The sequence below is a fragment of the Cynoglossus semilaevis genome, chromosome Z, assembly GCF_000523025.1.
Source record: "Cynoglossus semilaevis isolate Cse_v1.0 chromosome Z, Cse_v1.0, whole genome shotgun sequence".
NCBI classification, from domain to species: Eukaryota; Metazoa; Chordata; class Actinopteri; order Pleuronectiformes; family Cynoglossidae; genus Cynoglossus; species Cynoglossus semilaevis.
In genome coordinates this window covers 11,200,903-11,215,465 of record NC_024328.1, presented here as the reverse complement: position 1 = coordinate 11,215,465, position 14,563 = coordinate 11,200,903, and the positions used below count along the sequence as shown (strand labels likewise).

General features: G+C 40.2%; 1 protein-coding gene across 1 annotated transcript in view; it reads right to left on the bottom strand.

The window, feature by feature from the left end:
* Window positions 1-14,563, bottom strand: part of nf2a (NF2, moesin-ezrin-radixin like (MERLIN) tumor suppressor a) — a 34,774-nt gene that overhangs the window by 12,854 nt on the left and 7,357 nt on the right. The window contains exons 4-12 of the mRNA XM_008336243.3: window positions 13,761-13,844; window positions 6,445-6,513; window positions 6,222-6,304; window positions 3,983-4,058; window positions 3,338-3,472; window positions 2,962-3,036; window positions 2,745-2,858; window positions 2,505-2,627; window positions 1,616-1,833 (exon numbers count right to left, since the gene is read on the bottom strand). Of these exons, the coding sequence (XP_008334465.1) occupies window positions 1,616-1,833; window positions 2,505-2,627; window positions 2,745-2,858; window positions 2,962-3,036; window positions 3,338-3,472; window positions 3,983-4,058; window positions 6,222-6,304; window positions 6,445-6,513; window positions 13,761-13,844 (977 nt within the window). The remainder of the gene's footprint in view (window positions 1-1,615; window positions 1,834-2,504; window positions 2,628-2,744; window positions 2,859-2,961; window positions 3,037-3,337; window positions 3,473-3,982; window positions 4,059-6,221; window positions 6,305-6,444; window positions 6,514-13,760; window positions 13,845-14,563) is intronic.

Here is a 14,563-nt window from a genome sequence, read left to right as displayed (position 1 = left end):
GCGAAGCTCTCAATTTACCGGTCAATCTACGTTCCTACCCTCACCTATGGTCATGAGCTTTAGGTCATGACCGAAAGAACGAGATCCTGGATATAAGCGGCTGAAATGAGCTTTTCCCGCAGGGTGGCAGAGCGCTCCCTTAGAGATAGGGTGAGGAGCTCTGTCACACGAGAGGAGCTCGAAGTAGAGCCGCTGCTCCTCCACATCGAGAAGAGTCAGCTGAGGTGGCTTGGGCATTTACATCGCATGCCCCACGGACACCTCCCTCGGGAGGTGCTCGGGTGCCGTCCCTCTGGGAGGAGACCTACGTCGTTGCTCGGCTGGCCTGGCAGCGCCTTTGGGGTCCCCCCAGAAGAGCTGGAGGAAGTGTCGAGGGAGAAGGAAGTCTGGGTGTCCCTGCTCAGACTGTTGCCCCCACGACCTGGCCCCGGATAAGCGGTTGAAGATGGATGGATGGATGGATGGTGCAACTACATCTATACCTGTGGTCCCTGACCGTGGTACTGGTCACCCAGTTACTACAGACCGGTAGCAAGGTGCTGAGCATTGAAGGATCATTAAATTTTCAAAATAAAACAACTACTAGAGTCTTTTCTGTTTGTATCAGAGTCTGAATGACCTATTATTTTAAAATATTGCCAGATTATCTTTAAATAAAGGAAGTAAATAGATATGGTGAAATTTCTGGATTTCCTTTGAATGAAGTAAATTAGTAAAAATTAAGCAAAATTTTTTCACCGTGTCCCACTGCGGCCCAGTACCAAATGACCTTTGGACTGGTACTGGTCCACAAACCACGGGTTGGGAACAACTGATCTATACAGTCTACCATTTACAACTGGCCCTTCAAGGGGAACTGCATTGCTGACGCGGCCCCCGGTGAAAATAAGTTTGACACCCCTGCCTTAGAGGACCCACCCCCCACTTTGGGTACCAACATCCTACTGTAAATCTATCAAACTGAACTTTCTGTTCTAAGCCATTACATGACACTGTGTGAGGGCATTAATGAACTTTGAAATCTTTAAATCAAATTGAACCAGATCATCGCCAACAGTCGGAGTCAGAGGTTTCTGAACACGTTCTAGAAACATTTCTTTTACAAAAACGATGGCCGGACTGATGGACGGATCAATCTCCTTTTATCAGATAATACCATGGTGTTGGTGTTGGTGAACCAATTCAGTGACAAATTAACTCCTGGGCCTGAGACGCTCAACTACTCAATTTTCAGCTGCAGTGCAAGGCTTTAGAAAAACAAAATGACTTCACAGCCGCTAGACGTTCCTATTCTCTGATTAATTTGAATGGGACACATTACCTGTAGACGTGTGCTTTAAGCATATTGTTCAACTTCTGTACGAAAAAGGAAACTAAACCAAAGACACTTCCATCAGAAAGTTGTTCACCAATTGGGTTTTGATGCCAAGATTGCATTTAAATTAAATTAATTGAAAATTATATATGGAAAAGATAGAGTGTGTCTTTTTGAGAAAAATGGTAAAAGGATAAAAAATTAATGTGTAAAAAGAAAAAATAACAAATACCAAATCTGAACACACATCCATTGGCAGCAGACCCCATCATTCATCCACCTAGTACTTCCACTCCCCACCTTCTTTCTGACTCCTCGGCCATCTTCAGTGCCAGCATTTCGGCCTCCAGCATCTTCTGCTCCATGAGCCGACGCTCCTCCTGACCCCTGATGGCAGTCACTTTGATGCGCTGCATCTCCGTCTCAGCCTCGGCAGCTTTCTGGGCCAGCAGCTTTGCCTCCTCCTCTGCGATCTGGGCTTTTTCAGCCAGCAAGTCGGCCGTCTGCTCTGAACGTAGCTGATGAAGAGAAGAGGCAGCAAATGGAAAGATGAGACAAATGGTGAGGTAATAAGGAAAAGAGGAAATGGAGCAGAAAGAGAGAAAATAATATATCATTACAGCAGTAAAATCAAGATTAAAACAGAGTGATTTATGTTTTTTTGCAAATTACAAGCAACTATAACATTATAGTCATTTGGTTAAAAAATGTTTACTGTTTAACACCAGTGTTCCTACGTTTAATAGAAGCTGCTTTTGTGGTGAACCTTGACTCAAACTTCAACTTAAAAAAAAATTGCTTAATGTGAGATGAATTGTACATATATATATTTTTCAATATTTTTATAGATAGAACTACTGTGGAGATCACATTCACAACTAAAGCATAGAAAAAAACGTTACTCCTACAACAACACTTGTTCTCATTGAACAATGTAAATATTATCAATTTCCCCACTGTGGCAGAAAAAAAAAATCAAATTTAAAATTGCTTCCTGCCCTCTTTGGAAACCTGCCCCCTACTCTGAGAACCACCACTTTAATATAAGGTTACTTTAACTTAACTTAACTAACCTTAAAATACGATTTATTTTTAAAGCTTTCTCTGCTGCCGTAACATCCATTTGTCAGAGCAACTTTGGTCAAATTGGGAAAATGTTAAGATGCTCTTATAACCAATAACATCTCACCAGAGCTTCGTTGGCCATGTGAGACTCGTCCTGCAGCTGAAGCAACCTCCTCTCCAGCTCATCCCTGGCTCGCTCTGCCTCCTCCCGCAGCTGCTTCTCCCTCTGCAGACGCTGCCGCTCTATCTGCAGGAGAAAGATTACTGACATTTAAAGAAAAACTGTCGGTAATAAGTACTGCAGTACTTTCCTTGCTTCCACATTCAATCATATGTCTTTTTTCCTGCCAGTGTCTGTAAGTACCTGTTTCCTGGCTCTCTCCTCTCTGGCCTGGGCCTTCATCTGCTGCACTTCCAGGGAGTCGACTCGCCTCCTACGTATGAACAGGTCATGGTTTCCTATACACAGCTGAAGAATCTGTGCAAGAAACACAATGTACAATGTACAATGTACTGTGAATGGGTCCAATTTATTCTTTCTAACGGTGAATAATGGATGTGACCATTTCAGCTGAGCTCACCAGTTTGTTGACTCTCAGACGTGAAGAGTTGAACTTGAAAACATTTGCCTTTTTGTCCAGAGGTCTGATCGTAAACTGGACAGAAGGAGGTCAATAGAAAACAATAGAAAAGAGTCTTCAGTAAAATGTATTACGACAGGCATGACAGCATGTTGAATTATGGGAGAATTCTCCAGTAGTGCTTTGCTGTTGTAATGTCACACCATGACTGAGTACTTGGATCATGGGTTTAAATATTTTTTAAAAATGTATATGGAGGAAGTGTGTAGAATTATATGCAAAAGAAATGCAGAATAAAATGACAAAGTACCATACATGTACGTGTATATGTGAGTGTGTATATACATTAATGTGTGTGTGGGTATGTGTATCTCACCTCCTTGTCACTGTAGGAGATGTTGCGGATCTCGTTCCAGGGGAAGGAGCACTTGGGAGTCAACCTGTTTTCCGGCTCGTAGATATGCAGACCCAAGGCATCCACACCCAGGAGAAGATCGGTTCCCTTTTTATTCTGGACATAAATATGCAGTGTAAACAGAGGATACTAGTGAGCTGTCTTCAAACCAAACATCCAGCGGACATTTTTTCCTATTTAATAAACGAAGCAGACACACTGTGCTGACTACGGATTTCTTAAACAATCCGTAAAGGTCGAGCTGCAACATATACGCCAACGGAGTTTATTTACTTTGTTTAGGTGAAAAAAACTAGCGCCCCATGAATAACTTGAGCTTAGATCACTTGGTGGTATTTTACAAATGCTTTGGCCTTTCAGAGAAAGCCCTGATCAAGGCCAAAGTCTCCTCCAGTGAATGTTCACCATAAAGAGTTATTGCATTATTTTTTAATAATTTATGTGGTAAAAACAACAGAAGTCATGAATTTAAAAAAAACAAACTCATAATGTACATTCAAAAATAAACCTAGAGGAGTCAGGCTGACATTCATCCACCACGGTGAAAATTGCCTCTGCTCCTTCATCTCATCTTCATTTACAAACAAGGAAGCAGCATCGCCTCACCCTGATCAAGAAGTAATTGACACCGTACATGTCCAGGTCCTGAGCTATTTTTAAATACTCCATTTCAGCTTCATCCCTGGTTCAAATACAGATGGAGAAAGAAAGAGATTGAATGGGATCCAAGGGAATTGAAGAGAGAGGGGAGGAGAGGAGAGAGGGGAGGAGAGGAAAAAAAAAAAAGGACATCAGACTCTGTTTCTTTGGCTTTCGTACGCAGCATTTGTCACACCATGTGATCCATGAAAACTGCCACAAAGCACAATGTTGACATTGTGCACGACGTTTAATTCAGGCTGTAAGGTTTTACATGTTATGCTGAGTGGGACAGGAGACCATTCTGATGGCTTCAAATGCCTTTGTATACACTTACAGAAACCACAAACTGCTCTTTCCTTCTAAAATAAATTAATTCATTTGTATGACATTGATCCCACATTTGGGAAACTGCAGATATGCTGTTATCAGGTTGCCCCTAGTAAACGCCAAGCCAGGGGTTCCTCTGGTAATCAAACCCATGACTCCCCGCTCTCTGCTTCAGAGGCCGGCATACTATCCGCTACACTATGGAACCGACTACTTCTGTCTGTCTGAAGTCCAGCTCCACCTCCTGTCTTGTGCCTATTGCTACTGTCTCTAAACCATACATCATGGCTGGTCTCACCACCGTCCTGTAAACCTTTCCCTTCACCTCAGCTGACACTCTTCTGTCACAGATCACTCCTGACACTTTCTCCAGCTGTTCCATCCTGCCTGCACTCTATTACTCTACTATTCTTCACCTATTCTTCACCTCTGTTCCACAGTCTCCTCTGCTCTGGACAGTTGATCTTAAGTACCTAAACTCCTGCACCTTCACTACCTCTGCTCCTTGTAACACAAGGTTCACAAAAGCACAATCTCTTGTGTTGATATAATATTCTAATATTTTTTGGGGCCCTTTCAGTCAGGGGCCTTCCTAAATACCCTGCAGCCCCACCCTCTATACCAGGGGTCAAACTTATTTTGGTTTGAGGACCCGCATACAACCTAATTAGATGTTAATCACAGCTTAATAAATTATAATATGTCCATGTTTTTCCCCTTTGTTTTCATGCAAAAATGTAGATGCATGATAGATATTTATTAATACTATTAAACTATATTTAATAAAATATAAGTTTACAAAAAATATCCTGAAAAAGTATTTGTGTCTTTTTTTTTATTCAAAATTGATCAAGTTGGATAGATTGACCACTCTAGCGGGCCTGAATATAACCCCACCAGAGCGGGGGGCAGTGACAGTTGTAATATCTCTGTCTGAAAACAACACCTACACTAGTTTCAAACACCATTCAATGATGTCCTCTTCATTTCCAAATGACATTTTCAGTCTTTTACTAAATAAAAACTAAAAAAAATCCCCCGCCGACTTCCCTCTTCTACCCATCACATATACAAAAGGGAGCAACTGACTATAGCGCCACCCATGGTTTGCACATCCGTCCCACCCCACACTTGTCTATCTATCATTTACTCAACAATAGGAACACTGAAGGTAAGTGGACCACCTCCTGTAGCTGAAAAGGTTATTGAACAACATGAGTGAGTCAGTTCTTACTTGTGTCAAAGTCCCGAGGTTTCTGCCCTTTGGATTTCTATTTGCAGCATAAAATAACGCAACCCACATGAGTTCTATCAAGCTGCGGCACCAGGCTCTGAGTCTCTATGCATTTATAAGTTTGTTTAGTTGAACGGTGAAGTAGAATGAAAGAACGGCAGACTTCAGACTATCCGTCACTTTCTTCATCTTATTTTCTACTACTTTGAGAAAACAGTATTTTGTTGGGGTTTTTTTTGTGTGTGTGTAAATAAGTTTCACATTAAATATTTTTACTCTACTGCAGTGGTTCTCAAACCTTTTCTGTACCACCTGAGAAAACCTTGATCTCTCTGAATAGCACCATGATGACCAACATTAGAATATAGCAGCATAGGCCTTCACCACAGGAGAGATGTTTAGAAATGTTTAGAAAGATGTTGATGGTTATTGTGCGTGATATGTTTCAGATTTATTCAATTGAAAATGTGAATGTGAAAATATGACTTTTCCACGCGCACCACAAGAGAGCGCTAACGTGCCACTGGTGGTACACGTACCACAGTTTGAGACCCACTGCTCTATTGTACTGGAATAAATCTTTAAATTCAGTTGCCGACCACTGTGGACTCTCAGTGCAGTGCGGCACTCTTGCTTTGGTACCTCATCCTGCCTCTGTGCTCCGCATAGCAGGCTGTGATCCTCTCCTCCCACATTTCTGCAGTCATCTGGTACAAGTTAATCACCTGTAATGGAGAGAGACAGGAATAAATATCCATGAACCTAACACAGAGTACAATTAACTCTGTGGCGTCGTGTCATAGTGCAGGTGAGAGAGAGAGAGAAAAAAAGTATTGATTGTGATTGTACTGGCTTGTTTACTCACCCTCTTTGGCAGAAGTTCTTCTTCTGCTAGGAAGCCAGGTTTGTGAACGCTGGGGTCGTAATCTCCATACTGTAAAATGGTGAAAAAACAATCACTGGGATCTAAGAGCCACTATTCACTTCACATTCTATTTTTTTATTTTTTTTAGCTCAGTCACACAGTTTCTCCTCGGAGACATTTGCAAGACGCAGCTACGCTACAGTACAAAATGCATCTGTGTGTGTGTGCATGTGTGTGGGTGAATGTTGGTTTGTCAAACATCGGGTCATCAACATGTATCACACAGGGCTCACCACTGGCGATGTTTCATGGAGACAGTTTAAATGATGCTATTAGAAATATCAGGGAGAAATGAGACTCATTAGTTATAATCATCGAGCTGTGTACAAATTATATCATGAATAGGAATATGAATGGGTCAGGCATGTGAGCGTGTGAGTGGCAGTGAATTTCCTCTGGCCTTCTGAAAAACCTGCTAGAGGAACATGAATTATACATGTGGCAACACTTTTTTAAACCAGCTCTAACTATGCAAGTAGGTTAAGATTTGCATTTACCTGTACCTGTACACGTGTAATACTGAATGTTCACTGTATGTGTTTGTAGGACATGTTTTATTTAGCTCTGTATATAAAATCATTCGTACAAGCTGACCCTTTATTCCGGACCAAGCTATTTCTGGTCATTATATTTGAACACTGGTCCGTCCTTGAGTGTCCCAACAACATTGCTTAGCAAAATAACAGATGTGTTAAAATGCCAGACCAAATCAAACAAGTCGATAAACTGCATGTAACCTTGCGTTTTAAACACACTCCGGGGCAAGACGATGATTTTGATAAAAAGGTGCACAAACTGAACAAAACTCAACACATTCTAGACATAATAACAGATAAAGAGAGCATAGCTGTTGCTACTGTCAAGGTTTCAGAAGAAGCAGAGAGATTACATGCAGCAAGTACCGTGACCTATGTTTCATTAGCAAAACAAAAAGAAATGTCAAGGCAACCACCGGACATTAGCTGCATACCTCTTTGTCTGGGTATGGCAATCAGATAACACTACAGCCCTTCACTGAACTTTCCACCAAAAATGTCCAAATTTCCTGTCCTCAGCAACAGCAGCCCGCTGCTGGAGAACAAGGGAAGCTATCGGATTTACATCACTGTTGGTAGGTACTTTACGTGGCAGTATCGGTATGAGGCATGAAACCGTTGTATGGAGCCAATCACATTCCCAGCTACGGTCAAGTTTTTTTTTAAGGTTTTTTTGATAAGAAATCAAAATGGGGAACTTATGAAAGAAAAAGACAAATATTCCGGTGTTTAAAAGGGGATGTTAAGTATATGTCTAGGTACAATTCAGATCCATCCAAATTCAAATGTTTTCAAATGTAAAGATTTAAATAATTGGCAGAAAAAGTATGGTTTTAAAGGAAAATTAAAACAGGAAGACTGCTAAGAGCTTGTGCTTGCCATAAAAAAGAGAGGCAAAAGGCAATAAAAGAAAGAAAGAGAAGCTTGGGCTAAGTGTGGCTGAATGTTGGTTTCAACAAGCTTGTGTAAGAGAGCATGGAATAGAACTACTAACACTTAAAAGCAGAAGCAATGGTTCGGAATAAAAAACTACAATCAAGTAAGAAAAAACAAAACTATATACTGTATGTCAGACCTGAGGACAATTAGACAATAGCATCAAACAGACATAGGAAACGAGAGTGTGTGTTGATACAGCAACTCTACTTTCAGATTATGGAGATATAAAAGAATGTATGACACGTCTGTCCTCCCCACCCCCCACCACCTTTGTATCCAAGGTAAAAACACCTTAGACCATACGTGTCAAACTCAAGGCCCGGGGGCCAAATGCGGCCCGCCAAGCCGTTTTGTGTGGCCCGCGGGAGCTTAACCTGAGAAATTAAAAGCTTTTTTTTATTACATCTTTTTTTTAATTGATCATCTTTAATTAAAGAAAGTAAATGCATAAAAAATTAAGCACATTTTTTAACTATGTCCCACTGCAGCCCGGTACCAAATGACCTATGGACTGGTACTGGTCCGCAGACCAGGGGTTGGGGACCCCTGATCTATACAGTCTTCCAGTTACAACCGGCCCTTCAAGGGGAACTGTATTGCTGATGTGGCCCCCTGGTGGAAATGAGTTTGACACCCCTGCCTTAGACCAACAAAAAATAAAAGAGCCGACAGGAGCATGTAGAACTGTATGCTGTGAAGAATTAAAAGGCATAACAGAATCAAAATAATCCAGAAAAAGGAAATAAATGTTGAGTAGTTGTGCCAATTATTTTGGCACCAAATTTTCCAGTAAACTTATTAGGGAGAGATATAATGTCAAGTCGATAAACTGCATGTAACCTTGCATTTTAAGCACACTCCGGGGCAAGACGATGATTTTTTTAAAAAGGTGCACAAACTGAACAAAATTCAACAAATTCTAACACAAGACGTAATAACAGATAAAGAGAGCACAGCTGTTGCTACTGTCAAGGTTTCAGAAGAAGCAAAGAGATTACATGCAGCAGAGTACAGTGACCTATGTTTCATTAGCAAAACAAAAAGAAATGTCATGGCAACCACTGGACGTAACAGCTACCTCAGCTGCATACCTCCTTGACTGGGAATGGCAATCAGATAATACCTACTACACTGAACTTTTTTTTGAAATGTCCAAATTTCCGATCCTGGGCAACAGCAGCCCGCTGCTGGAGAACACAGGACGCTATCGAATTTACTTCGCTATTAGTAGGTACAAGTGGCAGTATCGGTATGAGGCATGAAACAGTTGAATGGAGCCAATCAAGTTTCCAGCTACGGCTTTAAATTGCATATTTTTTGACACCAGTTGTTTTATTTCTTACTGCTGTGACACTGAATTTCTTTTTTTTTTTTCAATAATAAAGTCGATCAATCTACACATCCACCATTCTTAATTGACGATGATTTTGTTGCCAATCCAAACCATTCATCAATCTATCAATCAATGTGCTTAATTGGCAACAAAATCATAAATAATTAAAAAGAGAGTTTTTACTTTAGGGCCGTCAAACATGGATGATGCTAACTGCTGCCTCACAGATATATTCTGTTGTGTTTTGACAGAAAATCCTCTTACAGCACAATGATGAAAAAAACCAACGGCATCTTTTATCTCAGCATGAGACAAACTATATTTAATGAAATATAGCTTTTCTGTCATTCAGGCTGCAGCTTCGAGTTCTAGAAGTATATTTAGGAACACATGGTGTCTGTGCCTCTTGCTAAAGACAGAAACATGTGCTATCAATGCCTGTCAGTGTCTTATATTGCTCCGCACCTTATTTTTCTACAAGAAATCTCTGTGTTCCCTGAGGTGAGGGAGCTGAAGCCGATGACCTCACTCCATGTTCAATCATGGTGCCACAAAGCCCTTACAGTTTTTCTTTTCAGAGTAGAAAGGCTGTCAATCAAAATCTCCCATCTACTACAACTTTTGGTAGCATCACACCTGCTCAGAATACATAGTAGACTGAAATGTTGTAAAACATCTAACAGAACCTGATAAATGTTTCTTATCCACAAGCAAAAAAAAAAAAAAACTTCAGCATTGTGTCATAGGGCGGAAGTGGATTAATCAAGCTAATGCCCCGTTTAATACATACAGGGTGAGATGGTTCAGCTTGAGGAGCTTTGGTGAAATGAAAACTGGTGAAAAGAACAGTGTGTTCAAATAACAACATTTAAACATAAACATCTTTCTAAACATCTCTCCTGTGGTGGAAGCTAACAGTGAAGGTCTATGCTGCTATATTCTAATGTTGGTCATCATGGTGATACTCAGAGAGGTCAATGTTTTCTCAGGTGGTACAGGTGGAGTAGAAAACGTTTGCGAACCGCTGATCTAACTGTTAGTTGCACAACTTAACTAGTTACACGCCACATTTGCGTTCACACTGCAAAGTAATGCGTCCTCACTCCTCAACTAATGCGCATTAACTAATCCACCTGTAGATAAGGTCTTCAATCCCGAATGAACTAATTTGAAGTACAAAGCAACACAACTACTACTATACTGATCACAAGACAACATTTAGCAGTTTTAGGATGTCATTTGTGTACACACACACACACACACACACCGTCTGGTATCTATGAGTACTTCACTTAGACGTACTTAATTCCCTGAACTCTTACCTTAATCATTACGAATATGTATAAATAATCTTATTCTCAAATTATGATACATTTAGGTCTTATTATATATTTAAGATGTATGGACTCTTCTTCCCACTTTGGGACTACTTCACAGGCTACTCAGTACTGCTGCACCATAAGAATCCATTATAAAAAGCAGAGAAGAAAACTGTGCCAAAATCCTTTTAGCAGCTGTTCTGCTGAATAAGTACCTGTCTTTCCTTTAAAAATGCCAATTTATTAGCACTCTAGTCAGACTGGACAGCTAACTAAAAAAATTGAACAGACCGTGGTTGCCCTTTCTTTCTTTTTTTTCTTCTTTTTTTTTTGCAGTTTCCAGATTAAGGAAATTTTTAAGCTGAGAGCAAAAGTCTCAAGGTGATTGGCTAAAATTTCTTGATCCCCATAGTCTTCTTTATCCTAGGTCTCTAAATTGGCATGGGAAAGGTGAGGCCCAGAGGGCTCTCCGTCAAATCTTTGAGGCAGTGCTGCAGTCTCACCAGCCTCTTACTGCTTGTCAGGAAGCAGCACCTGACTCTGTATCTTTCTCATTGGGGGGGGAAAAAAAGATTGGATCCTTCAACCACGATGACGTGGATTGCTTTGAGGTTTATTAAAGTTAATTATTAAAATGCTCTTCATGTGTGGTCTCATTCATACAGAGAAACCAACGGAAGTTCAGCACAATATGAACACAAATGTGAAATGTCAATTTGAATTAAATGAACAGATGGTCAAAAATTAAAAAAAAATAGCCCAAGTCAAACTGAATACAATTATAAGCACACAAAAAGGTTTATGCAGTACAGGGTAATATTAATTAGCATTTCTCTACAAGTTTGGTGAACTTCGTACAAATGTCATTTACAGCTATTCTATTCTTCTACTATACATCAAATGATATTCATTTCTTTCTTTAATAGTCATTTCTTTCTTTCCATTACATATTAGGTAATGGAATCAAAACATGTTCCGACCTCTACAGTTCTTAAAGAACACCTGTAGGACTGGTATTAGGTAGGGATGCACAAATATTGGACATCAAAGGCTGTAGTGACTTAATCATCAGCGCACGATACTTATAAGATGAGAGTTCAAGCCTCACCTAGAGCAATTGTTATTCGGTTCCATAGTGTAGCGGTTGACGGTTCCATAGTGTAGCGGTTAGCATGCCTGCCTTGGAAGCAGCGAGTCCTGGGTTCCCTTCTCAGAGGAACCACAGGCTTGGCCCTTGCTAGGGGTAGCCTGTTAACAGCATATCTGCTGCTAACACAAGAACTTCCCAAATATGGAACCAGTATAGTACAAATAATTATTAAAACTTTCTGCTTTTGCTTAGCATCTTGTTGCCCTAATTGGTAGTTTGCTGACAAGATAGTATCATGTACCCATATTGTACTTTTATTATACATATTTATAGAACATCCATCAATCCACCCATCCATCCATCTTCAGCCGCTTATCCGTTACCGGGTCACGGGGGCAGCAGCCGCCACCCAAATCACATTACACCGTACCAACCCCCCCTGAACCTTCCTGTGGTTGGTGAGTCCACTGGAAGGTATTAACCGCCCTAACCGGGATTCGAACTTGCCCAGGAGGTGAACCCTGGGGTTCCACACCAATGACAGAGACATTGCCTCTGGGCCAAAGCGCCACTTTATAGAACATATTTATACTATTATTGTTTGTAATTTGTCTTATGTTGCTATCATATTTGTATTTGATTTCTTGTTGTAAAACCAACTGCTCTTTTGGGGAAAACACATTGAAGCTGGAGTTGAATTCAACAATGTCAGCAGTTTGGAGGTATTTCCACGTCAGTGATGGTACAAATGAAACTCATAGTTTCTCATCGCTATTACTCGTTTTTAGAACTTTTCTGTAATAATTAATGCTGTGTTTAATTTTTCAGTGTTAAATATTGTTTTCCGGTTTTGGCAAAGACAGAATACTTCAAATCTTCAGTATATTTCTGAGTCACATACTCCAAATGAGACCACAAGTTCTTACTTATATTTTATGGCATTTTCTGCCAACAGTGGATCAGTGTGGTGGCTGCCTCAGTGGGAGTCTGCTACTCTGGCAGAGTGACAGTTATTCTCTTTAAAGCAGCTTGTTAAAACACAGCACTGGAGATTCAGGTGGTATTAAAGACATGTCACACAAAATGCTGCAGAATATCAATAATTATGTTCGTCACCAGTACCAAAACAGGCTGTTCCAGGCGACATCAAAACCAGGACAACAAAACAGACAGACAGCTACATATGATAAGTTGTTCACCCACAATATAGTCCTCTGCAGCAACTTTAAATGAGTATTAACAATGACAATAAATCTCATAAGAAACTCCATCGATTCTAGATATGTTAACTCATTGTTTACACCAGAAGCTATTTCTGAAACTTCACTTTTTTCCTGGTCTTTTAATCTATTCCCCAACCTGTTGCTGTGCAACCGCCTCATCTTCATCACGCTTATTGTTCTGAGATAGTCAATATTAATTATGAAACAAGAGTTTCTTTTCATCCTTCTGTGAGACAAGAGAGAGACACGAGAGACCGAAGGACTATACAGAGATAAGGCTAATATTCTGAGCCGCAGCACAGGATGATACGACGTGGAGAGGTACGGTAGTTTCGGTGTTTATCAATCCTTTGAAGGGCCGACTTTTTTTAATGGATATGTTAATATCAAAAAGGATTTTACGATATTGGTGTTGCACAAGTTAGGTCTACATGTCATCTTAAAGGACGGGGAAACATAGGTACGCAAGTTTGTACTGTATATATACATGGGTGTATGCATCTAATGGTGATGTATTGATCCATGTACAGTATGTATGCATGTATCAATGCATATGGATCCATGTCCACATGAATGAATAGATGATGGATGAATGAATAAAATCGACCCATTCAATACAATTCATGCAATAACAAGGAAGAGGCAGACACATGTACGCATGTATGGATGGATGCACGATTGGATGAATGCTTGTGTGTATGGATGGATGGATGGATGGATGAATGTATAAATAAATGAGTTGAATGATGGATGGATGACAGATAGATGGAGTGATGGATGGATGGAGTGATGGATGGATGGATACACCACACTGACCTTTGCATGGACTGCGTAAGAGGCCAACAGAACAGAAGCCTCTGGTGGACAATGTATCTCCTCCTCCAGGATCTTATTCTTCACCTGCAGGGTCAACAAATATTGTCAGCATTAAGAATGATATCAATCTAGTTACACTCTTTATACAATTAAGCAGCCAGTTGATTAATTTGTTATTTGTCAAGTCATTAAGTACGAGGAAATACATTGACAGAGATCATTTCCACTGTGACCAGGGTTTTATTAGTCATGGCATCTGTAGTCTGAAATGATTGTCACCTTCACAACAGTCAGAATTTCTAACTTTATCAGACATAAACAAAAAAACAATATTCAAGTTGAAAAACTGACAGCACACAACTCTTGAATCTTTATGACAAATGTGACTTTGAAAGTCAGAACTTCACTCTCCAAAGTCTCATTTGCAGAATGCAGTTAAAACATTGATTTAAGGCATCATTTTTTTAGCAGCCTGTAACTATATCCTGCATGTGGAGGAAATGGGAGGAAGTCTACCAAATAAATCTAGTAAGACTTTAGTACCATGGCCACAAAGGTACTTATTATAACCAGCCAGAAACTATGTTCTTCAGCCAATTTTTTTCATATAATCATTAAGCTGCTCCAGTAATATCTACTCGCTAGTCAGTGGAGAATACTAGAACGCCACATTCTTAAGTTGTAGAACAGCGGAAGACATTTTTAAGGTTTCTGTTTCATCAGGATTGTTTACACTTGTTTAGTATAATCAGTACAATCTTAATAGACTCCCATATGCTTTTACCTCCTCTATTCTTTCACCA